Source organism: Bolinopsis microptera, chromosome 11 (assembly GCF_026151205.1).
Source record: "Bolinopsis microptera isolate Bmic1 chromosome 11, MBARI_Bmic_1.0, whole genome shotgun sequence".
Taxonomy (NCBI): Eukaryota; Metazoa; Ctenophora; class Tentaculata; order Lobata; family Bolinopsidae; genus Bolinopsis; species Bolinopsis microptera.
Genome location: NC_087082.1, coordinates 5,560,787 through 5,586,000, shown reverse-complemented (window position 1 = coordinate 5,586,000; position 25,214 = coordinate 5,560,787). Strand labels below are relative to the sequence as shown.

At 39.1% G+C, this 25,214-nt stretch overlaps 3 protein-coding genes across 3 annotated transcripts in view; 2 read left to right on the top strand and 1 right to left on the bottom strand.

Moving 5' to 3' along the window:
- Positions 1-13,427, top strand: part of LOC134822990 (uncharacterized) — a 189,748-nt gene extending 176,321 nt beyond the window's left edge. Inside the window, exons 28-40 of the mRNA XM_063834291.1 lie at positions 1,360-1,452; positions 4,336-4,462; positions 4,737-4,804; positions 5,174-5,358; positions 7,197-7,357; positions 7,614-7,734; positions 8,965-9,133; positions 9,359-9,516; positions 9,614-9,710; positions 10,213-10,360; positions 11,316-11,458; positions 11,629-11,713; positions 13,023-13,427. Of these exons, the coding sequence (XP_063690361.1) occupies positions 1,360-1,452; positions 4,336-4,462; positions 4,737-4,804; positions 5,174-5,291 (406 nt within the window). The 3' untranslated portion in view covers positions 5,292-5,358; positions 7,197-7,357; positions 7,614-7,734; ... (5 more) ...; positions 11,629-11,713; positions 13,023-13,427. The remainder of the gene's footprint in view (positions 1-1,359; positions 1,453-4,335; positions 4,463-4,736; positions 4,805-5,173; positions 5,359-7,196; positions 7,358-7,613; positions 7,735-8,964; positions 9,134-9,358; positions 9,517-9,613; positions 9,711-10,212; positions 10,361-11,315; positions 11,459-11,628; positions 11,714-13,022) is intronic.
- Positions 1,089-3,915, bottom strand: LOC134822995 (uncharacterized). Its single transcript, XM_063834298.1, has 6 exons — positions 3,626-3,915; positions 3,426-3,527; positions 3,091-3,212; positions 2,520-2,688; positions 2,189-2,329; positions 1,089-1,948 (listed from the first exon to the last, which is right to left on the bottom strand). The coding sequence occupies exons 1-6, from the start codon at positions 3,902-3,904 to the stop codon at positions 1,673-1,675; spliced, it is 1,089 nt and encodes a 362-aa protein (XP_063690368.1). The 5' UTR covers positions 3,905-3,915; the 3' UTR covers positions 1,089-1,672.
- On the top strand, positions 6,854-13,209 carry LOC134823285 (valine--tRNA ligase-like). The gene is made up of 10 exons (XM_063834698.1): positions 6,854-6,874; positions 7,197-7,357; positions 7,614-7,734; positions 8,965-9,133; positions 9,359-9,516; positions 9,614-9,710; positions 10,213-10,360; positions 11,316-11,458; positions 11,629-11,713; positions 12,978-13,209. The coding sequence occupies exons 1-10, from the start codon at positions 6,854-6,856 to the stop codon at positions 13,207-13,209; spliced, it is 1,335 nt and encodes a 444-aa protein (XP_063690768.1).
- Positions 13,428-25,214: the final 11,787 nt, after the last annotated feature.

Below are 25,214 nucleotides of genomic sequence, written 5' to 3'. Positions count from 1 at the left end.
AGATTACCCTCTTGTTTATCAGATAAAAGGGCTGAATGATGTTCAGACACCGGACCACTCCCAACACACAGTTCATGAACACGCTCATCCTGATTGCAAGGGCCGTCACAAAGTAGATAATGTAGACTGGCACAGTTAACCCGGTTACTTCTCTCCCTCTGGAGATCATGAGATACAACACAGGGCTCTGTGCGAGTACACCCAGTCCTAGGAAGTAGTCTGCTATACTGTTCTGGAGGTACAGATCCTGAACGAACCCCCTAGACGCTCTTTTACCGTGCATTGTGTAAGTTAGTATGATGTTGAGGACAATACAACACACTGATAATAAGAAGTTCGCTGTGTTCAGGACAATGATTCCAGTCCAGTCCTCTTCTGCCTGAATAGTTGTTGTGGGAACTGGAGCGTACGCCTGCTCTCTCTTTACAGTTGTTTGTTGAGGATACGGGATTCTCTCCGGCTTGTCTATTGGAGTATTCTTTGCTTCATCTTTTTGCTCAATAGGATAAGTTGGATCCTTCATGTTACCCTCGGCTGTGGGAACCTCATCAACAACACTATGATTTACTCCGTTACTCTGGACTGTAAGAACTCCCAGAGTTACCAGTAGGATTGCTGGTCTGACGAACACGATCATTACAATTGAAACAAATGGACAAGACAACTAGTAAGTTGTGTTCTATATGATGATGCAATGTTTAATTGTTTATTCAATAACGAAGGTGAGTATTATAGACAATACAAATATTGCTCAACCCCGCACAATGAATTTGAACAATGGTTTATTCGAATTCTGGGTGTATTTTAAATTAGTCGAACTGCCGCTCTACAAATACATATGTTGTGAAATCCATTAACCAGTGAAGATATGAGAGAGGTACAAAGACTGTGTCACGAGTTGGCTTAATAAAAGAATAGTTCGTTTTATAATAAAGGAAAATGTGACTTCTTAGTGTTTAAATACACTAGCTACGTATAAGAATTGGTACAGCTAATACAGGATATAGAGCATTGTGTCAAAATACACTGATAAATATAGTCTCAGAATGCTAGCAGCTTACTTAACAAGAGAAACAACTAGTGTTGTTAACTTAACAAGTGTTATAAGATTAACTAGTGTTATAATGTTATCGACATCTTCATCAGGTTTCCATTTATCAAAACCGCAAAATTACAATGGGAAATATTTTAAAATTGCAATTGGAAATATTTCAAAATTGCAATGGGAAATATTTCAAAATAACAATGGGAAACATTTCAAAATATTTCAACTCATTTTTCATTTCCACTGCGCAAAGTTAAACTTATCAAGAGGCGATGGATTTTGTTTATATGATGAGATAATTATTCACTATTCAGGTGGATAAACTGTAAAGACATGGCAGCGAGGTCCATCAAGAAAGTACAAGATGGTGAACTGAAGCTCATCCCGAGCCAATTCGACAAAACTTGGTAAGTTCTTGGAAATTATTTCTACTACTATTGAATCATGATAGATATTAGGACCAATATTATAATGTTTGGTGTCTGGAATGATGTAGATGTAGATGTTCTCGTCAATGTTTGTTGGCCATTTACCACGCCCTCTTTATATCATCTTAACATGAACAGGGAGGGACAGGGATTGTATCTCCCTGTTTGTTGTCCTGATCTCTAGTGGTGCTCTCTTACTTCAAACCAATGCCTCTCTTTTAGACAGATTATTACTAGCCTTGTCCGCCTCAATGTTCATGCTAGGACCCGGTCTGTTCCCCCGGTGGGAGAGTCTGATAATATCGTTCCTCTTAAAGTCCAGGTATTTAGAAAACTTTTCCAAATACTCTACCTCCGGACTGACAAACTCTTCTGTGTCACTGTTGTTGTTGTCTAGTGTGAGACGTGCTATCTGGTTAGACACTGAGCTCTGTTTTAAGGAGTTCCGTAGTCCAGAGATCTCTTTAGATACCACCTGGAATGATATGTTAACATCAGTTACAAACTAGTATATCTTGAGATTAAAGAGGAATAACAAGCTGGGCGGCCCAGCTTGTTATTCTTCTTTAAGCTGGGCCCCAACAAGATCAATATTCGCGTCATTCACAGGTTGAGGCGGTCAAAACCAGGATTTTGTCCACAAGACAATATCACTACTTTTACTGTTACTACTACTATATATATCATAATATTGAGGGTGTATTAGTAATTTAACCTCCAGTTTGTCCAGCAGCATGACATTGTCCTCCCTCATCTGCCCAGCTAGTTTCTGATACTTCTTAACCTGACTCTTCAAGTAGCCGGACAGTTGTATTAAGTTATCTAGTTCCTCTGTCAGGTGCTCTATCTGTCCGTCCTGTGGTAATTAACAGTGCAATTAAAACAGGATAATTAACAGTGCAATTAAAACAGGATAATTAACTCACAGTTACCTTATCTTCTCTTAACTGTCTCTTCATTGTTCAATCTCATAATCATAAAAATATTTCCTCGTTTAATCATTAGTTACAAAATCACATGGGTTCACGGTTCACACAATCACGTACCTGAATAGAGATGGTAACTTTGAGTCTCTGGTGCTCTTTTAACTTGACTCTGTCCATGAGCCTAGCCTGAGTGTAGTTAGTAATACGAGTAACCCACTTTAACCTGTCTTCTGGGGTGTAGGACGCTAAGTACAGACTCTTATCATGTACTCCTGTTAAACCGTCTATCCTGGGGGATTGGTTAATGGTTACTGGTTACCATGGTTACTAGTTCTCATTCTGGGGGATAAGTTACTTGTTACCATGGTTACTAGTTCTCATCCTGGGGGATTAGTTACTGGTTACCATGGTTACTAGTTCTCATCCTGGGGGATTAGGTACTGGTTACCATGGTTACTAGTTCTCATCCTGGGGGATTAGTTACTGGTTACCATGGTTACTAGTTCTCATCCTGGGGGATTAGTTACTGGTTACCATGGTTACTAGTTCTCATCCTGGGGGATTGGTTACTTGTTACCATGGTTACTAGTTCTCATCCTGGGGGATTAGTTACTGGTTACCATGGTTACTAGTTTCTATGGTTACTGGAATTATACGTTATGTAACTATAAAGATGATTATGTTTGCTGACCTGAATACGAACTGGCACTTGTCCACATTGTCCATGTCAGGTTCACTCTGACAGAAAGCAGTTGACCCCACGTGGAAATATTGGCACTTTCCCAACATTACTGTTGGTATATCATCTGCTACCTGGGAAGGGAGCACGTGATTATTTACAAGACATTGATTATCAGTTACACAAATGAGAGTTTATGTCCCTGACTGATGGGGAAGAAGAATTTATCCCTCCTTATATGGGCATCATGTGCCTCTACTATAGAAGTATCGATTCCTGCCATAAAAGGTAACATTGTCATGGTAACACTACCATAAAAGGTATACAGGCAGGGTTTAGTATCTGACCTGGTTGCTCTTCTGGTAGCTGCCTGCATCACAGTAACACAGAACACCGCTCTCACTTTCAAACTTAAACATTTTCATCGTCCACTTCTTAACAGCCCCTCCCTGCAAATATAGTGTAGATTAGGTAGTTGTTAGGGACAACTTCTTCATCGCTCTAAACCAATCAGTTACAAACCCACAAATAGATGCTTCTAACTAACCTCAGACACTTCGTAGCAGACCTTTCCGTATTTCTTGTCATTAAAGAAAGGAGCCTTCATCAGTATTCCATACAGAGGCTTCCTAAGCGAGTCTTCCATCTCAAACAAGGCTATAGAGGATCCTGACATTTCTCTCTTGTGTCTCACGGGAGGCGTGTAACTTAGGGGCAGTGTGTTTCTAAGGGAAGGAGTCTTGTCGTTACCATGGCGACTGAGGCTCCCAGTAAGGTTCCTGTCAAGCTGTTTGGTGGCCATCACGTTCTCAACTACAAAGTGCATCAAACAGAATAAGAAGTGAGATTGTTGTTGGGGAATGTTGAGTAGCTTACACTTACTATGTTATTATACGTGTGTTATCTTCATCCATTGTGGTTTACCTACATTCTTCAGTATAGTAATTAGTAGTACAAGCAGTTGTGTGTCTGTCTGTGTGTCTGTCTGTGTGTCTGTCTGTGTGTCTGTCTGTTTGTGTGTCTGTCTGTCTGTCTGTCTGTCTGTCTGTCTGTCTGTCTGTCTGTCTGTCTGTCTGTCTGTCTGTCTGTCTGTCTGTCTGTCTGTCTGTCTGTCTGTCTGTCTGTCTGTATGTCTGTATGTCTGTCTGTCTGTCTGTCTGTCTGTCTGTCTGTCTGTCTGTCTGTCTGTCTGTCTGTCGGTCTGTCTGTCTGTCTGTCTGTCTGTTTCTTTTGCACGTAATGATATCCTCTGATCAGGTACAACTGGTTAGATGACTGCAGAGACTGGTGCATTTCCAGACAGCTCTGGTGGGGACACCAGATACCTGCTTACAAAGTCAACCTCTCCGGGAAGGAGTCTGGAGATCTGGACAACGATATGTGGGTAAGTTGAAAGTAGTTCTAGTACACCTGGTGTTCCAAGACTCGTGTCCAAATTTGAAATTATAATATTTTAATTTTATGAAGGAGCAAATTAGATGCACTCGGTTTAAGGATGCTTGTTTTTTCTTACATTTTAGTTAATTCTTATTAAGATTGAAGAGGTAGAGACAGTTACATTCTCCAACGTATTCCATACAAAACTTTTCTGGGGCATGTTTCTGGGGCATGTTTCTGAGGCATACTACCGAATGGTAAATATTATTTCACTCTCTCAGGTAAGCGCTCACACAGAAAAGGAAGCTATGGAGAAAGCTGTGCTGAAGTTCAAGGTGCCCTGCTTCAGGTAGACAATGATTACAGTGTAATATTGCTATATTATTATAATAGTTATAACTTGATTTAGAAGTTGTCCCTGCCTACCCCTGGCTCTGACGTTTCGTAGTACAAATAACAGTTGTATTGCTAGTGGTCAAATGACACCGCGGTTATTGTAAAGAAAATGAAGCTTTTACATTGGAGAATGGAGATATGGTCGATAGGGATTGGGACCCATTCATACAATTATAAATTCTGGCAAATATGCATCTTTAAAAACTTGTTAATAGCCTTCTTAAGTTATTTTAATTCACTCAATTCAGTACAGTGAGTTCCAATCAAGTTTTAAAATAATCCTCACCGTAGAAGTACCCCTGATCCCCTGTTACTCCTTTAGAAATATCCCTGATCCGGGACGAGGATGTGCTGGACACGTGGTTCAGTTCGGGACTGTTCCCCTTCTCCACAATGAACTGGCCGGACAACACGGTAGATCTGAAGACGTTCTATCCTAACAATGTGCTGGAGACAGGTCACGACATTCTCTTCTTCTGGGTCGCTAGAATGGTCATGATGGGACTGGTATGTAGTGTTAGAATAATACTAGCTACTTGTGCTCTAGTGTTAGTATACTACTAGCTACTAGTACTTTAATACTAGTGTTTAGTAGCTGAGTTAGCTTTAGTTAACTCGTGGAGTCTGTGTATTGAGGTTTAGTTTTAAGTTTTTTAATTGATTGGTGTGAATACTTGAATGGGAGTTAGTAGCCTGTTTTTTTTGTTTTTTGTTTAAACCAGAAACACAGGAGTGGTATTTGTAACATAACCGGATAAACACAATAACTTGAATATTTTTCGTAACTTGGTGAATAAAGACTTTTCCAAAAACATTCAAAAATCTCACTGGATCAGAAAAAATGCTACTAGTACATACTAAGATAAAAATAGCCGAAAAACGTTGATTAAGATTGTAATGTTATCAGATCAATTCAGTTAAAGTAAAAATCTCCTTGTTATACTTATTGTTAAAGGAGTTCAACAGTGAAATATGGAGCTGTTAACTGGAGAGTTTACAAGAAGAATCAGTCGTCACATGTCTTCCCGTTGTGGAATAGCTTGAAGTGTGTGATAAACCGCTCCGTTACTGTTGCGCCTTCAAAATCGCTCAGAATGTCACAGGCTTGTTTCAATTTCTCAACCAGCTCAACGGAGACCGTTTTGTTAAAGAACTTGTCCCCTCGAAGCAGATCCCAGCGGCTGAACACTGTTGCGTCCCCCTGCTCACATTCGCATTCCTCTGTGCTGTTTGTTTCTTCTTCTCCATCTTCCTCCGTTGGTTTTTCTCCACTTTCCTCTGTTAGTTCCTGGGTGCAACCTACGTCAATCTCAGTAACATTACCTGATTTCTCCTCGAGTAACAAGTCTTCCCATTTCAGGTACCTACTTCGTCCGTACTTTTCCTCTACATCAGAACATTTTCCGGCGTCCGTCATCTCCTTTACTTCAGCTGCTTCGAGTTCTTTGTCAAATACATTCACCTTAAAGAGCTCTCCACCAAAAGCATTTCTATCTTCAAACCCACCCCCATAAGAGTCGACTCGTTCCCCAGAACCATATACCCGTCCAATCCAAGCTTCCTACCAGAGGGGGTTGTTCTTGATCCGATAAGGATGCCATCAAAGTACACACTAGCTGCTCTAGTAGTGAGACTCCACGTGTGGCAAACGTGTCTCCATATCCCTAGTTGTTCAGTTACCTTACTTCTCTCGTTTACACCAGTGCCCAACGTATGGAAATATCCGTCATCGTCTGACCTGATCTCCTCTTTATCACCAGATGTTCCGTAAGCAAACCAGACCTTCCAATCTCCAGGCATTATCCTCTTCAGCCATCCACATACCGAGAAGGACTTATCTAGGGGTTCCATTCTTGGCTTTAACAGAACGTAGTCTTGAGCAGTTGCTCCAAACTTTAGTCCTCTGTAGCGTCTTTCTACCAGTCCAGCATGGTCCGAGGTAGAGTCCGCGGTGGTGGTGGCAAGGGTTCCGAGTAGGAGGAGGAGAGATAAGGTGAGCAACATGGTAAACAACTGTTCGATTGTGAGCTCTCCTACAAATACTCGGGTTTATAAACACGATCACATTGTCAGACGATAGTTTTCGGGTTTTGACTTTGACTTTATTAGAAAGATTCCGGATAGGTGTTGAGGAACTGCTACTCATGGCAATGTTTCATCATACCAAGCATTTTTATCTCCTAATACGGCTATAAGCAACCTGGTTTGTTAGATAATATTATCTCCTCCATGTCTCACGGTTATACGGAGTAATGTCACGTGTTACTGCACGTGTTACTGCAGTGATAAGTACTAAAATACCAGGTTGATCACGAATAAACCTGTTTTAACAGTTTCTTATCCAGGAACTGATGGACGAGCTGCCGTTTACAGAAGTGTACTTGCACCCCATCATACGAGATGCCCACGGTATTAAGATGAGTAAGAGTTTGGGTAATGTAGTGGATCCTTTACATATAGTGTCAGGGATAACACTGGAGGAGCTTCATAAAGCTGTGGATAATGGGTTAGTAACCATAGTAACCATAGTAACCATAGTAACAACTAACACTACCATAATATAAGGTAATGGTGAGCCAGTCTTATGAGCCATTCTCTTTTGTTTCTGTATTTAATTGAGATCATGTGAAATTCCAGCTATTCTAGTTACTTATGAAACCCAAAGGTTATTTGTTAATATGCATTCTGTTTTAAAAGCTTGTATGCTGTGTTTATCTACTGCTGAAGATATGACAAAGATATTCACTATTCCAATTGGCCAGGTATTTAGATGAAAAGGCACTGAGTAAAGCACGTGCAGGACAGACCAAACTGTACCCTAACGGAATTCCCGAGTGTGGAACTGACGCTCTACGCTTCGCTCTCTGCTCTTATCTAACGCAGGTTAGTAACCATAGTAACACTAGGTCATATAAGGTAATGTTAGTGCTCGTATCTAAGTTCTAACTCAGGTTAGTAACCATAGTAACACTACCATAAGGTTAGTGCTTGTATCTAACTCAGGTTAGTAACCATAGTAACACTACCATATAAGGTAATGTTAGTGCTCGTATCTAACTCAGGTTAGTAACCATAGTAACACTACCATATAAGGTAATGTTAGTGCTCGTATCTAACTCAGGTCAGTAACCAAAGTAACACTACCATATATGGTAATGTTAGTGCTTGTATCTAACTCAGGTTAGTAACCATAGTAACACTACCATATAAGGTAATGTTAGTGCTCGTATCTAACTCAGGTCAGTAACCAAAGTAACACTACCATATATGGTAATGTTAATGCTCGTATCTAACTCAGGTTAGTAACCATAGTAACACTACCATAAGGTTAGTGCTCGTATCTAACTCAGGTTAGTAACCATAGTAACACTACCATATAAGGTAATGTTAGTGCTCGTATCTAACTAAGGTTAGTAACCATAGTAACACTACCATATAAGGTAATGTTAGTGCTCGTATCTAACTCAGGTTAGTAACCATAGTAACACTACCATATATGGTAATGTTAGTGCTCGTATCTAACTCAGGTCAGTAACCAAAGTAACACTACCATATATGGTAATGTTAATGCTCGTATCTAACTCAGGTTAGTAACCCCAGTAACACTACCATATATGGTAATGTTAATGCTCGTATCTAACTCAGGTTAGTAACCATAGTAACACTACCATATATGGTAATGTTAGTGCTTGTATCTAACTCAGGTTAGTAACCATAGTAACACTACCATATAAGGTAATGTTAGTGCTCGTATCTAACTAAGGTTAGTAACCATAGTAACACTACCATAAGGTTAGTGCTCGTATCTAACTCAGGTTAGTAACCATAGTAACACTACCATATATGGTAATGTTAGTGCTCGTATCTAACTCAGGTTAGTAACCATAGTAACACTACCATATAAGGTAATGTTAGTGCTCGTATCTAACTCAGGTCAGTAACCATAGTAACACTACCATATAAGGTAATGTTAGTGCTCGTATCTAACTAAGGTTAGTAACCATAGTAACACTACCATATAAGGTAATGTTAGTGCTCGTATCTAAATCAGGTCAGTAACCAATATGTTTCTGCATTATAATTATTATTTTCAAGACATTACCCTGTCTCCAGGCACGTGACTTGAACCTAGACGTGTTGAGAATAGAAGGGTACAGGAAGTTCTGCAACAAGATGTGGAACGCTGCTAAGTTCGCTCTAATGCAGCTGGGAGACAGCTACACTGCTCCTGACAGGGACCTGATGACCTGCAAACTGGAGACTGCTAACTTCTCTACTATTGGTGGGTTTTACACGCGTACCACGTGTTACCACGTAACTTTTGCCTTCTTGCAGTATTTAGGTTATTACTTATTGGTTGACGCACTACTCACAAGCGTCAGGACATTGTACACAAGCGTTTTGCTTTTTTTCAATGTTTACTGGTCACCCATCTGAGCTGACGTAACATTAAATAGGTAATACTAATTGTAGTTACACTAGCTAATACTAACCTTATTCCCTTCAGATAAGTGGATATTGCACAGAGCAGCAGTAGCTATATCAGACACTAACACCTCCCTTAAAGAGTACCAGTTCCAGCAGTGCACCACTGCTATCTACAACTTCTGGTTATACGACCTGTGCGATGTTTACTTAGAGGCCACAAAACGCGTCTTTTACAAGGTAACCATGGTAACTGTATTGTTAACGTAACGTGCTGTTTACACATTCTAAAAGCCATGATAACAACACGCTGTTTATTACCCTACATCTCTCTCAGGGTAGTGAGGATGAGAAGGAAGCAGCTAGACACACTCTCTACACTTGTCTGGATGTGGGACTCAGGCTCATCCACCCCTTCATGCCCTTCATTTCAGGTAATTAGTCGTTCTGAACTTTTAGCAATAGTTAACATTACGGTTTCAAACGTCGGTCTGGAAAAAGCGATGAAACTTACCCGGCTTGCTGGCTTGGTTCTATGTGGGAGAGATGCACACAGCTGAGGGAGCATGTCTCGCTCCTTATCTTGCTCCTTATCTCGCTCCTTATCTTGCTCCTTATCTCGCTCCTTATCTAATATCTAATAAAATACCCTGCCTATTATAGAGGAGTTGCTCAGGGAGCATGTCTCGCTCCTTATCTTGCTCCTTATCTCGCTCCTTATCTAATATCTGATAAAATACCCTGCCTATTATAGAGGAGTTGCTCAGGGAGCATGTCTCGCTCCTTATCTTGCTCCTTATCTCGCTCCTTATCTAATATCTAATAAAATACCCTGCCTATTATAGAGGAGTTGCTCAGGGAGCATGTCTCGCTCCTTATCTTGCTCCTTATCTCGCTCCTTATCTAATATCTAATAAAATGCCCTGCCTATTATAGAGGAGCTGTGGCAGAGATTACCTCGGCTAGGAACAGAGACAGCACCCTCACTGGTGGTAGCTTCCTACCCCCGAACTGGAGCGCTCTGGTTGGACACTCAGTTGGAGTCTAGAGTAAACCTCGTCAAAGACATTGTACATACCGCCAGGTTAGTCTAGAGTAAACCTCGTCAAGGACATTGTACATACCGCCAGGTTAGTCTAGAGTAAACCTCGTCAAGGACATTGTACATACCGCCAGGTTAGTCTAGAGTAAACCTCGTCAAGGACATTGTACATACCGCCAGGTTAGTCTAGAGTAAACCTCATCAAGGACATTGTACATACCGCCAGGTTAGTCTAGAGTAAACCTCGTCAAGGACATTGTACATACCGCCAGGTTAGTCTAGAGTAAACCTCGTCAAGGACATTGTACATACCGCCAGGTTAGTCTAGAGTAAACCTCGTCAAGGACATTGTACATACCGCCAGGTTAGTCTAGAGTAAACCTCGTCAAGGACATTGTACATACCGCCAGGTTAGTCTAGAGTAAACCTCGTCAAGGACATTGTACATACCGCCAGGTTAGTCTAAAGTAAACCTCGTCAAGGACATTGTACATACAGCCAGGTTAGTCTAGAGTAAACCTCGTCAAGGACATTGTACATACCGCCAGGTTAGTCTAAAGTAAACCTCGTCAAGGACATTGTACATACCGCCAGGTTAGTCTAGAGTAAACCTCGTCAAGGACATTGTACATACCGCCAGGTTAGTCTAAAGTAAACCTCGTCAAGGACATTGTACATACAGCCAGGTTAGTCTAGAGTAAACCTCGTCAAGGACATTGTACATACCGCCAGGTTAGTCTAAAGTAAACCTCGTCAAGGACATTGTACATACCGCCAGGTTAGTCTAGAGTAAACCTCGTCAAGGACATTGTACATACCGCCAGGTACAACAAAAAAAACATATCGCCAGGTTAGCAGTAGTTGTTTAATGTTTTTCTCACTTTTACTTTTATTTTACAGCAAGAGTCAGCTTACCACTATATATGTGGTATGTATAAATAATAAATATGATATTAAGACTGCGAGACCCAGATGTTCTGATGGTTAAAATTTGCAGATCTGTGAAAGATACGTATTTGGAGTCAAAAGCAAAACCAGAAGTGTTCTTATCGACCTCGGAATCATTGTCTGATCTCATAGCTGTTATGGAGGACTTGATAGGAAGTACTAAGTTACATCTTAACGAGTCAATACCCCTCGGTTAGTGAACCTCTATATCCAGATACCCTTATACAATGCACGGGGGGGGGGGGGGGTCTCTACACTTTTATACAATGCTATCATGTGTTCTCCCCATTACTACTTCCCACTACGACGATACTCTACTACCCTGACTAAACCCTTCTCTCCTCTAAACTGTACTCTCTCAGGTACTGCTGTAGGCACTGTGGGTAACAGATGTGAAGTTCATGTTCTGGTGAAGGGACTTGTGGACCCTGTTCAGGAGATTAACAGGTTCACTTCTTACTGATAATTATTATAGTGTCTACTAATCACTTACTAATCACTTACTAATCACTTACTAATCACTTATTAATCACTTACCAATCACTTGTTGATCACTTACTAATCACGTATTAATCACTTACCAATCACTTGTTGATCACTTACTAATCACTTACTAATCACTTACTAATCACTTACTAATCACCTATTAATCACTTAATAATCACTGACTAATCACTTACTAATCGCCTATTAATCACTTACTAATCACTTACGAATCACTGATAGCTTATTACTAATTTTTAAGTACGATTGAGATTTAGAAAATAATTTCACTTTGCTCATGATTGTCCCATTCCTGATGTAGTGATAGTTGTTTGGATCATTCTGAATTCTAATCTTCATCTCTTTCACAAGTTGTTCATGTGCAGTTCGTTCTTCTCATGTTCTATCGGGACTAATGTACACGTTTTTGAAGTTGCCTGACTCTTTCAGTTTTCTAGCTTGGCTCAAAACCATTTGAACAGAATCAGAACTTCTGACGACAACTTTGACCGGCCTGTTGCCCGAACCTTCTGAAAAAGTTCCTAATCTAACACAGTCCTGTATACACGGTTTTTGGCCAATAGAGACCATCAACTCGTTGATCTTTGCTGAAAGATCTTCTTCTTTCTCATCATGAAGTCCGAATACCATAATGTTTTTACCTTTGTCCTCCTCCTTCACTACTGTCTTAACTCTTAACCTCTTTTGTGAGCTTCTCTTGGGTGACAACTGATTCAATGCAGCTTTTCTTAGCTATGTCGCAATTACGTTTCATCTCCGACTGAACCGTTGAAGTTACTGTCTCAAGCTGGTCAGTTTTGTTCGTGATGACTTTCTCTTTCTCTTTCTCTTGCAGTTTTATGCAGTATCTTTATCTCTGATCGCGGCACTTTGAAGCTTTACGATAGTACTGTGGCGACCTTAAGCAATTCATTCGAAAATTTGAAGCTTTTCGCAATTTCGTGTATCCATTTTTATAAAGATCAGCGATGAGAGAGCTCAAAATGAGTAACAAAAGCGATAACAACTAAACAACAACACTTTTAAGTACCACATTTGGGGTACAAAATCATCAATTAAACCGAAAAAAACCAGTCCCATAACTCTTACCGTTTTCTTGATTAAGCCGTTCGGAAATTACAAACACACACACACACACACACACACACACACACACACCCCACCCCACACCCACACCCACACCCACGTCCCACACCCACACCCACAGATTTGTTGGGATTATTGCTATAGATCCTTATCCTCCCTTTTCCAGACTGCAAACTAAACGTGAAGGTGTAGAGAAGTTCGTGCAGCAGACGAAGGAAACAATAGACAAACACACGGACAAGGTTCCGGAACACGTGCGACAAGCTAACTGCAATAAACTCGGTTCTTTGCAAGACGAGCTGGTTACCATAGACACAGCTATCGCTAACTTCAGGAAACTCACTGATAATTAGGAGTTTTCAGTTTTAGTTTAGGAGTTAGATCTGGTCATATTCATCATCCGACACATCGTTTAATATTTAAAAGGGGATGTTTTTCCGCTGACTTTAATTTATGTGATTTTCCTGTTTTTACGGAAATATTTGAGATAATGAAGAGATTAATGAAATATAGTGTTTTATTTGGTGACAAGTAATTTAAGTCTTTGCTTCAAATTTAGTTAATTGTATTTAAACAACGTTATTTTCCTTATAACTGAAATCTGAGAAGCAAGACCGTGCGTCTTTCACATATTTTCATCGCGCGTGTGTTCGCCTACCACCTTGTTCATTGTTATTAGTAGGCATATGTGGAAGGAATTTAATTTTATGTAGTTTAAGGAGTCCTCACTTTCCTCACGTCCAAAAAGGCTAAAGTGTAGTGTCAAATTGTCTCAAAAAGTGTAAAAAAGTGACATTTCTTTTCCCATCAAAGGTATGTCTTACATTTTACCAAAACCCATAATCATGGGTAGAGTGGAGCGCTGCCAGTGTCTCTCTTTCCCAAACAAAAGGCAATGATATCAATTTGAATGACCGTTATCAAATGCAAAATGATACCGAGAATGAAATCGGTCGCTCGCTTTTCCCACTCATTCATGGCTAACGAATTGTAATAAGTTTCGATTTATAACATGTAATCTATTTCAATTGTAAATGAATGGGAAAAGCGAGCGACCGATTTCATTCTCGGTATCATTTTGCATTTGATAACGGTCATTCAAATTGATATCATTGCCTTTTGTTGGGAAAGAGAGACACTGGCAGCGCTCCACTCTACCCATGATTATGGGTTTTGGTAAAATATCATCTCTTTTTTATTATAATGTCAGGGTACTTTACAAAGCCGAAATGTAAATCATAACTTCATTAATATTAATTTGCCAAGCATCTCGATTTCCCGATAACCACGCACCCCCCCTCTAACTTACTATACAAGCTCAAATTTTAATATAACATCCGATTGGAATGCTTCTCCACTACTTATCGTCACCAAGCGTACAACCTCCCTACGCGCCACCGCTCCCCCCAGCAATGTGTATTAATGGGGCCTATCACATCCTTGCCGAGCCACACATGACGCCCTCAACCCCAGCCCCTCCCCCCCCCCCCCCCGCTCCACTACCCTCACAAACTAGGCCCTTCCGCAAGGATTGCCATGCACAAAGGGCCCATTAATATGCCCGCATTAGTCACACTCGAGCTTTCAACACGGCCATCCCCCCCCTCGGTTACTCGCTATAGTGTAGAGGCCCGTATCTCCCCTATCCCCATTCACTGCCCCCCTTTGCCTCCCTAAAAGTTAAATCCATTCTGCCATCCAAAGGTAAGGGCTTGCCTTTCACCCCTGACATCCTCAAAGTGCCCCTTCTCTCCTTCCACCTCTCGGCCCCCCCACCCGGCTCTCAATACTCACACTCCTGCAACCACTCTAGCCTCAGTCCAACTTACTCTTTCCCGCCCTCACCCTCCCGCCGGTGTTCAAGCCGACTGAGAGCTCACTTTGATCAATTTTCAGGAATATCTTCTATTCCACCTGGCTTCAGCTATATCTAATTCTATTTTTTCGAGCTCATCTCTTTGGAAACCGACTTCCTCTTTCCTTGAGTGATTATCAGACACAGGTGTGTTTAAACAGAATTAATAAACACCATCTGGAAGGTACATGTTTGTACTGATTCTGTAGATATTGACCACCTAGTTCCTGATCCTGACATTTCTTTTTCTCCAGACTCCGGGTAGTGTATTTCTTATTATTTTTGTTTAATTTTTTTTTTGAGGTAATCATCACGAATTTTTGATTTATTCGATACATTTTGATTTTAGTCTTTTATATTCAACTTAATTAAAATTTTATCGTTAAAAACTTCATTCCCATTGGAATTATTACAAAACAGCCACTTGATATTGAGAATTTTGGGTGTGGCAATGATCTTAAAAAACCTAGAAAAGGCCTCCTAAGTTCACAGCTAATATTACTTTCAATTGCCCATTTTTTCTCCCTTCTGCACTTGGGGCCCCAAGTAATTGCTCGACTTTTCATCAGGTCTCTTCGAGGCCTTTTGTTTGGTTATTTGGGTGTATTGGTGTCCCTATTGTTATCAATCGCCTGTACACTTGTCACAGGCCATTTTTTGGTTTCTCTAGTCCTTTTTTAGACAATTCTATTCAACATCTGATATTGTTATAAATTCTGATGAATACATAATTGAATAGATTTCAATAAAAGAAAAATAAATCTGGATACCATATTATGTTAGCCCGTAGGCGGTTATTGCGGTAGAAGACACTTTGATTTCCTTGACCTGGTGAAGATTAACCAACAATTGGTAGGAATTGATACTAAGAGAGCGAAATCGATAGAAAAAGTTTTAGAGAATAGTGTGGTATGACTAACATCTGCCATTTTTCAAGTACGTCCGCAGGAAAACCTGTTCTTTACAACACAGTTTTAGATTATATAAGATCTTCAATATCGCTATTTGGTGAATATTAGATCTAATCTTTTAACTCTAAATGATTGTATAAAATCTCAAGCTTCTAACTTTTATATGGATTTTAAAATAAGTTGTATTTATAATTTTAGCGATTATGATCCATGATAAATTTAATATGTTATTTTGTTTTGATATCATGTGTTAATTTGATGAATAGCTGCTCGAAACCTTTACTCTTGATGGCATGTACCGTTCGGTACAGGGCTCTAATATGTACGGTTCAGATACTTAATCTCTTTATAGGTAACGTACCGATATGGCCACATGTAATGGTTCAACATTTTTTTCAAATTTTTTAGTATCAACTTCACAAAGTTTTGATTTACTTGCAATCTTCCTGTTTGTTTTATATCATATTTTTTGTGATAGAAAGTCGAAAATTAACAAGTGGTTAAAACAATAAAAGATTTAAAAGGTAAATTTGTGTACTGGATCACGCTCCTTAAACCGGTATCTACACTACTATTACTGGTAATGATCGATAAACTCAACGCTTCATCCTTTTGGTGCAGTATACGAAAACACCAGATTTTCAGCTAGCTCAGGGTCGCCTACCCTTAATCTACGCTTGTCCTCATAATATACCTTAGTAATCTCTAAAAATTGGTCTCACAAATTGACGAAAACACTGACATACTATTTGGGCCAATGTTTAATGCAGAAAAAAGTGCTCTCCAAATTCATTTCCAGTTATATTGGACGGATTAATAAGTTCATAGGTTACTGATCGCATCAGTGTAGGTATTTTCACCTTCTCATGTCGATCGTACGTTCTAGTTTTTTGTTTCCTTTGCTATCAAAAATGGTTTTCAAACCTTCAGCCTTCTTTTTTAAGTACGTCACGTACAGCTAATTTTAATGGTTACGTACAGTAAGCAACTTACACATCCTTTTGCAAAACAAACCACAAAGTATCTTAAAATTATACGGGCGGGAAGGTGAAGCACACTCATATTGGATACTAACTGTCAAAGTCTAGAGTTATTGCTCAGAAAATTTAAAGGTTGGCGTTGTTTGTGGGCTTTATTTGTAGGTTCACAACTCAATATCATCAAACGTATGTTCGCCTAAAAAGCAAATATGGCGCACTATGCAACTAAGTGCATTTGGGCTAATCGGTCATTGCGCTAAACATATTTGGAAATAGTCCCAACACAATACCAAATGAAGTGCGAGTTATGAGCTGAACGTTCCGTATTGAATTTGAATTATGAAAGAAATGTGGCGCAGTATTTTTCTCCGCAATGTTATTGAAATATGCGCACGATCATACACACCATACGATGTACAGGATAGAAAATTTTAATTGGCACTGTATATCATATTTGTTATACGCGACGGCGCATTACATCAATGATAAAATGTTATAAATTTGGGTCCATTTTTGTTAATATTGAGATGTCAATCTTCCGCAGCTCGGCGAGAACCCAGTACTCATTAGGATCTCGACGATTTTTTATTCTAGAAATAGATTCTTTTATTAGAAACATTCGGATAGCGTGCTGAGGAACTGGCTATCGTTTTGCAGACTATATAATGATATATAGAATAAGCTATTTTGGAAGGTGGGAAAAGTAATGAAATTTTAAAGGTCGATTTGAGGGTGAAGATGCGTTAGTACTACCGCTATTAGTGTAGCCCCTTTTGTGTTGAAAAAATTTCTGAAGTTTCTTTTGCCTCTTGGTCACCTTCTCATCCCCCAATCTGCTCCATCTCCCCCTTGTTTTTTCTTATGGTGCCATTTATCCTTTGTAAATAATTGGCACAGCCACTTTTACATAAATGGAAAGCCACCCCGTACCCCCCAGCCTATTCCGTAAAACTGCGTGTTTGGTTTTATGGCCAGTAAAACCTTAATGGTAGGTGCCGGATATGTAAGGAAAAAGTCGATTAAGATAAACTTTGTCAATAATATAGTGTGTAATTATATATTCACGTTTTGCAGACTATATAATGACAATAGATCAGCTTTCATTTTAATAGTGATTGTCATTATATAGTGTTGTCATTATCTAGTGTGAATACCTTGGGGCCTTACTTTGAAAATAAAAGAAATTAGAATACGCTTCCCCCCCCCCCCTCTGCGTTCCCCCCCCCCTTAACCCCCCCACAACCCCATCATCCCCCCTCCGCCTTGTATAATTAAAGCTTTCAGCACCAGGACGGCGGAATTTCTACTCAACATAAAGTCGATTCTGAACCTATCCGCCGAGAACTCCTTAGTGTGGGACCTTATACATAAGTCCCCTCGCCCCCACACGCACCCGCCCGCCCCCCTCTACTTTGGGATTCTTGTCTCTCTAGTATTGCCCCGTCTCGTTATCTGCGAAGTGGTACGTGTTGCCAATTGCTTGCTTGGAATAAGGAAGAGTGCTAGTCTAATAGACACTCGCAATGACCTAACCGAAGCGCAGTTTATATACCCGCGCCCATCCAGGAGCACCTTTTGGATGTTGACAAAATCTTTAGTTTCTTTGTGGTATTTTAAATTGATATTTGATCTTATTTGGTGGTGATTTTGTTTGGCAAAGTTGGAGCGTTTAAAAATGAAAGCGAAAGTCTTTTATTTTACGGCGAGTGGGGTTTTACATTGATACATGTTTCGTTTCCGCGCGAAAAGTGGCTATGCAATACGTTTATGTCAAGTTTTTATGTAATTGTACGCGCACTCGAGTTGGACTCGTCGGGACGGTTTTGTAAAATGAGTAGGGCGCGGTGCACGATTATAATAAACTTGCTCGGATTTTCATTGTTTTTGCTACCATTCTGTTATCGAGACTGTGTGATTGGCAAAAATAAATTGATTAGTATTATGTGATTGACGCGGGATGTTACTCGTCTAAATTTCTTCGAAGTAGAAACTTCTCATCGTTTTGATATTTTTGCATTTTCTGTCAGATGATATCTAAATCATTCCCTATGCTTGAAGACAACAGATATTGGTAAAAAGTCTTGCAGTTAACCCGGTTGTCTCATAGCAGTGTAGGCCAGGAGATCATCGGAACGTACCCCCTACACAAGTGTCTATCACCTGCCCCTGTACCCCCCCCCTCAATCAGTACCAGGTTCCAAAGGAATGGGGGAAGGATGCTCTTATGGGCACCTCTCCGGATCGAACTCTTCTCGACTTATCCTTATGATATTGTCGTGAGAATTTAGTTACATGTTGATGATCATTGTGCTATGGCCAGATTTCCTCTTTCGTGGTCCCTTGATAATGATTTGCGTAAGAAATTGCCTTGATAGAGACAGTATCAAAGGCTCCCTCTAGATTAGAAGATTCCTACGACGTATCCTTTTGTGCTATCCTGCGCTCTATGGTGGAAGTTACTTTTTGAAAGGGATTGCTTCTAGTCATTCAGTGTTCAGTCGGACATCCCTTATTAAGCCGATATTGTCGTTTGTTGATGTCGTTAGGATATTATGGTCATGTGTGCATATGCCTCAAGTATCACATGCTCCTGTAATTTGAACATTCACGGGAGATGCTGCATGTCGTTCAGGAGCTATCAGTCATTAACTCATCTTCCATTTATAGAGACACGTTAAAAAAAGGTGGCACTAGAGATGATTTTTAAAAATGCGTTTTAAAAAGTCATGTTTCTGTGTTGGTTGATATATCTATCTAGACTTTAGAAATTCGATTAAATTTACATGATCCTGATCTGGCTGTCCTCCTAGTGTTTAGATCACACAGGTAAGTATCGTTATTTGTGTGCAATTGATGCAAATATCACACAATAGAATGCAAGATGAATCAACACTAGATAATCGTGAAATGTACTATTCACAAAGTCGCCAAAATTGGTTATGGTGATTTAAGGCATGTAAGAATGGGATATGTTTATCTGATTTGTTATTGTTGCTCAAACTGATTTCAAAAAAATACAACTTAAAAGTTGGAAATGAGCCTATTTTGAGCAGTGATGATTGTTTCATCCTTTGCTTTTTATTGCTGTCTTTCATTTTTTTGGGTACAAAAATAGTATTACATAGTATTAAAACCAGGTAATTTGATTCAATAAAATCACATCTGTCGTTAGAAGGGCGATATATTAGTCAAAGGGAAAAAAGGATTCGCGTTTATTTTGGCCAAATAATCGCGGTACGCGAAATTTAACAGGCTTTTCATTAAACCTTTTACATAAATTTTGTCGCGGGAGAACTGAATGGGATAATTTCGCGATTCGATCCTTTGCCGCGTAATCCTTTTGTCCCTGTTAAGTCACCTCTTTAGTTTAAGCCTTAAATTAAGTGAATGATATGGACAATTTATATCCATTCTATGTTCTTATTATGGGATTTTTGATTCATGTCACTGCTTTACCATGTGTAGGTCTTTGTGCGATAATTTTTGATCTCGAGCTTAAATGATTCAAAAATCACACACTCTGGCTACCAAATCTGGATTTTCGTTAATGTGTGTTAATTGAATCATAGTAATGTTCAAAGTTGTAATGACATTTTGAAAGTACATAGGTAATGAATCGATATGCTACATTTCAAAAATTCGTTTAAGTTTTAATTGTTACTGATTTGATTCCATTCTGTAATTTTGGCAGACACAATAATATCAGGGCTTGAGTAAGTAAAAAGTACTTGGCCTAGTTAATTCGTTGAAAATTCAGTGTTTTGTGATTTTTTGATTCCACTATTTCCTCTAATAACGAACTTCTCCAGACCATAAACAAGTGTCAACAACAAATTATCTTCTGATTTCTATGAATACCAACCTGATATAGATCCAAAAAGTGATACCTTCCCTTGATACTGCCATAATTCAATACATGCTTATTTATGTGATTTTTTGACTCAGTATGGCACTTTAAACCATGCTAAATTCTCTATATATAGTTGTGCATGATATATTGGTGATTGATTGAGTTCATTGTTACACAATCATTCCGTGATATTCATATCACATTCATCATTATAATACTCCTTAGTCAGAATTAACCTGTGTGTGGATAATTGCATCGTCACTCCACATTTAACCGGTGATACTTTGCACTTTTTATCACTCTATATTTCTCAAAAGGTTCAATAAATTCATTGAGAAGCAGGTCACACTCACAGATTGGTAATTTCATTCTTTAGAGGTGCATAGAAATGAATTTTTTTTGATTTCTGCTCATATCTGCCAAATTTAACAGATAATAACGAGATGAATGTCTTAATTATGTGATCATTTGAATCTTTTTGGTCCAAATATTAAATTTTGGTTAACTTTCCATAGCATATCCTTGTGATACATGTATTTTCCAAATGCGTCTACACCAATTTTGGGCAGTGAAAATATTCAATCTCTATTGTGCACACACATTTTTATGAACGTGTGTCCTATATGGGTTATGATGTATAGTTCTCTGTATGTCTATGTATGATTGAAATGTCAGGTGCTTGCAGGCTTTCCAGAAATCATGATTCTGGCAGCCACTTGATTCGAGAGTGTACTGTCGTTGGATGCTCTTCAAATAGCTTCACTATATCGGCTGCTTTTGTCAGGAATCCACACCGGCAGGAGTATTCGAGTTTGCTTCTCACCTTGGTACAGGTCATTGTAAAGGGTGAGCATGCGGAAGGTGACCTATCTCTGAATACGATTTGGACCCATGACGTCAGCGTCACTTGCTGTTTTAGCCTTCTGTTGTATTTGTCTGGGAGAAGACGTGAGCAGTCATTGGACAGGCGAACCCCTAGGTCTCTCAGTTTGGGCTGGGGCAATAGTTCTTTGATCTATCGATCCAGGACACGCCAAAAACTGAAAGGGAATTCATTCAGGGGGCCAATGTCGAGGATACCATTTGTGGTAGTCTATTGCCTCATATAAGTTAAATTATTACGATATTTTATGGTATATTAGGTCGTTGGTACACGACTCTCACCGCTGAATATGAATTTCGCGTGCGGTAATGTGATCCAATAGTGCACTTGCCTATGATGTGAATCCCTGCTTGTGTCAGTGTCAAGGGGTTCACTTCATCGCAAGGCATACTAAGCAATGTATGTTACTTATTATTATGGAGTCATTTGATCTGGTAACCTCATGTCATAAGGTGTGACGAACACCTGTTCGCGTAACCAGGGGTCGGGCTATCTGGTTACTGCCCAAACTTTTACTTTATCAAAATTATTGTGGAGAATGTAGAGAAGGCAAAAAAAAAACTTTACTTCACGGTATTCCAATCTGTTGAATTTTGTAGTTTAATCACATAAAAATCTACAATTATCTACAAACAGTACAAATTCTACATCAAAAACTACATTTTATATATTGCTTCAGACTTTGAATGTATAGCTGTTTGCCGTTGCGGGAATGGTTAAAATCCCAACTGCTCGGTGGCTTTCTGTATGCTGTCCAATCAGGTGACAGGATCCAAACAAGTTGAACCAATAACTGTACAAATATAATACCAATAAATAAACTTACTGTCGAATAAATGCGTCTAAAGAATTCATGTTTTATCTGAGAAAATACACAATCACGAATTTACATCAATTTTATTATAACTTAAACGATGTAATTTAATGTGTGATCTGAACCAGATGATTGAGAGGGGAAAATGCAAAAACCATATTAAACTCCAAAGTGATGCAAAAGCTGATTGATGATAATACCAGGGAGGCCCCAAAAAGTAATACCCCACACGCAACCGTTTAATATACTGACGTAATGTGTGTTAGAAATTTCACACAAATTCAGAGAATATAGATATGGGTCAACCTTAGATTTCTGAAAGTTTCGCAAATTTTCATTGATGACTGAGGGTGTGGCACGCCACTCCATCTGTTTCACTATTGCCGCCTTAATGTATAAGATAACTTTGTGCTAGGAAGGAACTCCACAAAAGTTTATATACTAACATTCGTTCAGATAATTCAAGTGATTTCCCAAAAAATTTCATTTTGATGAACACAATTTAGCCGAGTTATGACTCTATCAAGAAATTAAAGATCTTGCAGTACGTGATCTCGGCACTTAATCAGTGATTTGTCAACCCTATTTTTGTGATATTTATGACACGAATGAAGTGAGTTATTAAAGGGTTGCGTTGTGGGTTGTTACTTTTGGGAATACCCACAAAGGTTTTCGTTCTCGCCATAAAGCTTTGAAAATTTATAATAGTAACCCCCCTTTTTAGGGCACTCTTATTTTGTTAACACATATAATACAGATATAAGGCGGCGTACTTTCTCTTTTAAAGTATCACACGAAATTATTTATGACTATAAATAATAAGCAAAGTTGTAAGGGAAAGGGACTTAATTTAGGGCTTTACCTACCATAATGAGCGGAGTTTTGCTTTGCTCTTATAGCTGCTGGATTTTGTCTTTCACAAAATGGTTTCACATTTGTACCATCCAGCTCTATCACATGTAATACTATATCTTAGTTTGCCAAATACGGCACGATATTCCGAAACAGTAGCTATAAATATATGAATATGTTATTAAATATTCATTCTACTGCACATTTGGACACTTCTTATGATTATTTTAATGTTAATTATTATCTTTCTCGATAGTGAATACGCTCTTTGCTAATTACTGCACAAATCAATGCCAACCAACTTCGACGAATCGCAATATAGCAAAATTTCATCAAAAATGGGGGGGGGGGGGGGGGGGGGGGGGGGGGGGGGGGGGGGGGGCACGATATTCACCTAATTCATATATTTTTGGGTATCACTTTAAAGTTGTGACTACGGTGATCGTTCACATATAGTAAGCTAGGCTAGGAGGGAGGATGGTTTGGAAAAAGGTTTATCTGAATTTCTAACATTAGCTCCTAATCTCTTTTCTTCAACTAAAGGTCTTCGGTCAACAAAGCAGGTTTTGGCGTGATTAGTTGGCCTTTAAGTATAGGTTCATTGCAGTCAGGATAAGGGTTTTATATCAAATTAATCTCAGTTACTTGTAAGTATTTAAATATAAGGTCTTATAACTAATATCAATAGTAACATAAGATAGAGTATATACTAACTTACTTTTACTGTCAAAATATTATGCTAACAACTAGCTGATAAAACTACTGTTATCCGAGATAAAACATTTCTTTTACAAAATTACAAGTTATTTCGCAATATGTCGTCTGATGGATTTGCCGTCATAGTTCATGCACTATTGGTTCTGGTTTACTCATCTCTTGTAAAAGTAATTAGTTATTAATTATCAAATGTAATCCTGCCTTATCTGATTAATTCTTTAGAACAGCATTTTTCTTTCAACACACCACCTTGATGGACATTCTCATTCTTTCAGTGCACACAATACGTGTACTCATAGGCGCTTGAACGCGGTGAGTAATAGGAGTAATCCGTGTGTCAGGAGTAATTCGTTGTCCAGGAGTATATCGTGTGTCAGGGTTATCCTACCGTGTGTCAGGGGTATTTCCGCGGTGTCAGGAGGAGTGATAACAATTCACACTTTCAATTCGGTGGCAGCTTTTTCTTCAGACAGTTTTAGCCTTCTGTGATTCTGCACTGGTTTTGCATGATATTCGATCATCGGGCACCGACTTGCATCTAACTTGGATCAAATCTGTGAAAACGTTTTTTAATTCATAATATATTGACAATTAGCTTGAGATTTGAGTCAGAATAATTTAATATTGTTGTTCTTCGGTCGCTTTCAAATTTTAAGTTGTGATAATCGTCTTTATAAGTCTGGGTGAACCGGTGAGTTATAATCTTACCTTGGCTCATTGGCTTAGCTTATCCAGTATGGGCTGCAAAATCTGAATTCCGCCTAGCCATGATCAGTGAGAAGAGTTCCTCTGGTCCTTATTTTTACTTCTGAAGGGAGGGTAGCCGCATAAAGGATGTCGTTTATCACTCCGACTGCCCTCATAGCAATCTCTTCCCTTATCTGAAATTTCTAAAATGGGTAATCATGATCTACTTCAGGAGCCATATCATCAAGATCGGCTTGTATACAAACCAAGGTGTTTAGTAACAAATATGTACATTGTTTTTTTTATTTGAGTCAAGTATTTTGTTAGAATTTAGAACATTGATATATTAAGGAGTATCATGAAGGGACTTACCCAGCTTTCACAAGGATTCTCTGGTGTCTATATATGCTAGGTGTACCTACAATTGTGATTATCGCTCTTGCATCCCACCTTTGACAATCCAAAATCTCCTAATTTTTAATCGAACCTCTCTCGAAATACGTTTAATTAATTATTTTCTCTCGGTTTTTTGTCCAGTTGTCTTCTTCTCCGACGAGTGCATGTATTCCAGGGCAGTTACATGTCCAACATCTTCCCTCTCTCTCATGTCCGCGAAAATCGATTTTTTACTGATTGCAGTCGAGGGGTCACCATCCTTCACAAGCTCGGTTACCAGAGAAATGTGAGGCCTCACTCACTCCGCTATATATCGTACTTGGGGGAATATAGGTCATAGATATGAACAGTATGGTATATGTGAGATAAGATTTCTATTTTATATTAAGTTAATGTGTAATAAAAAAGGAATT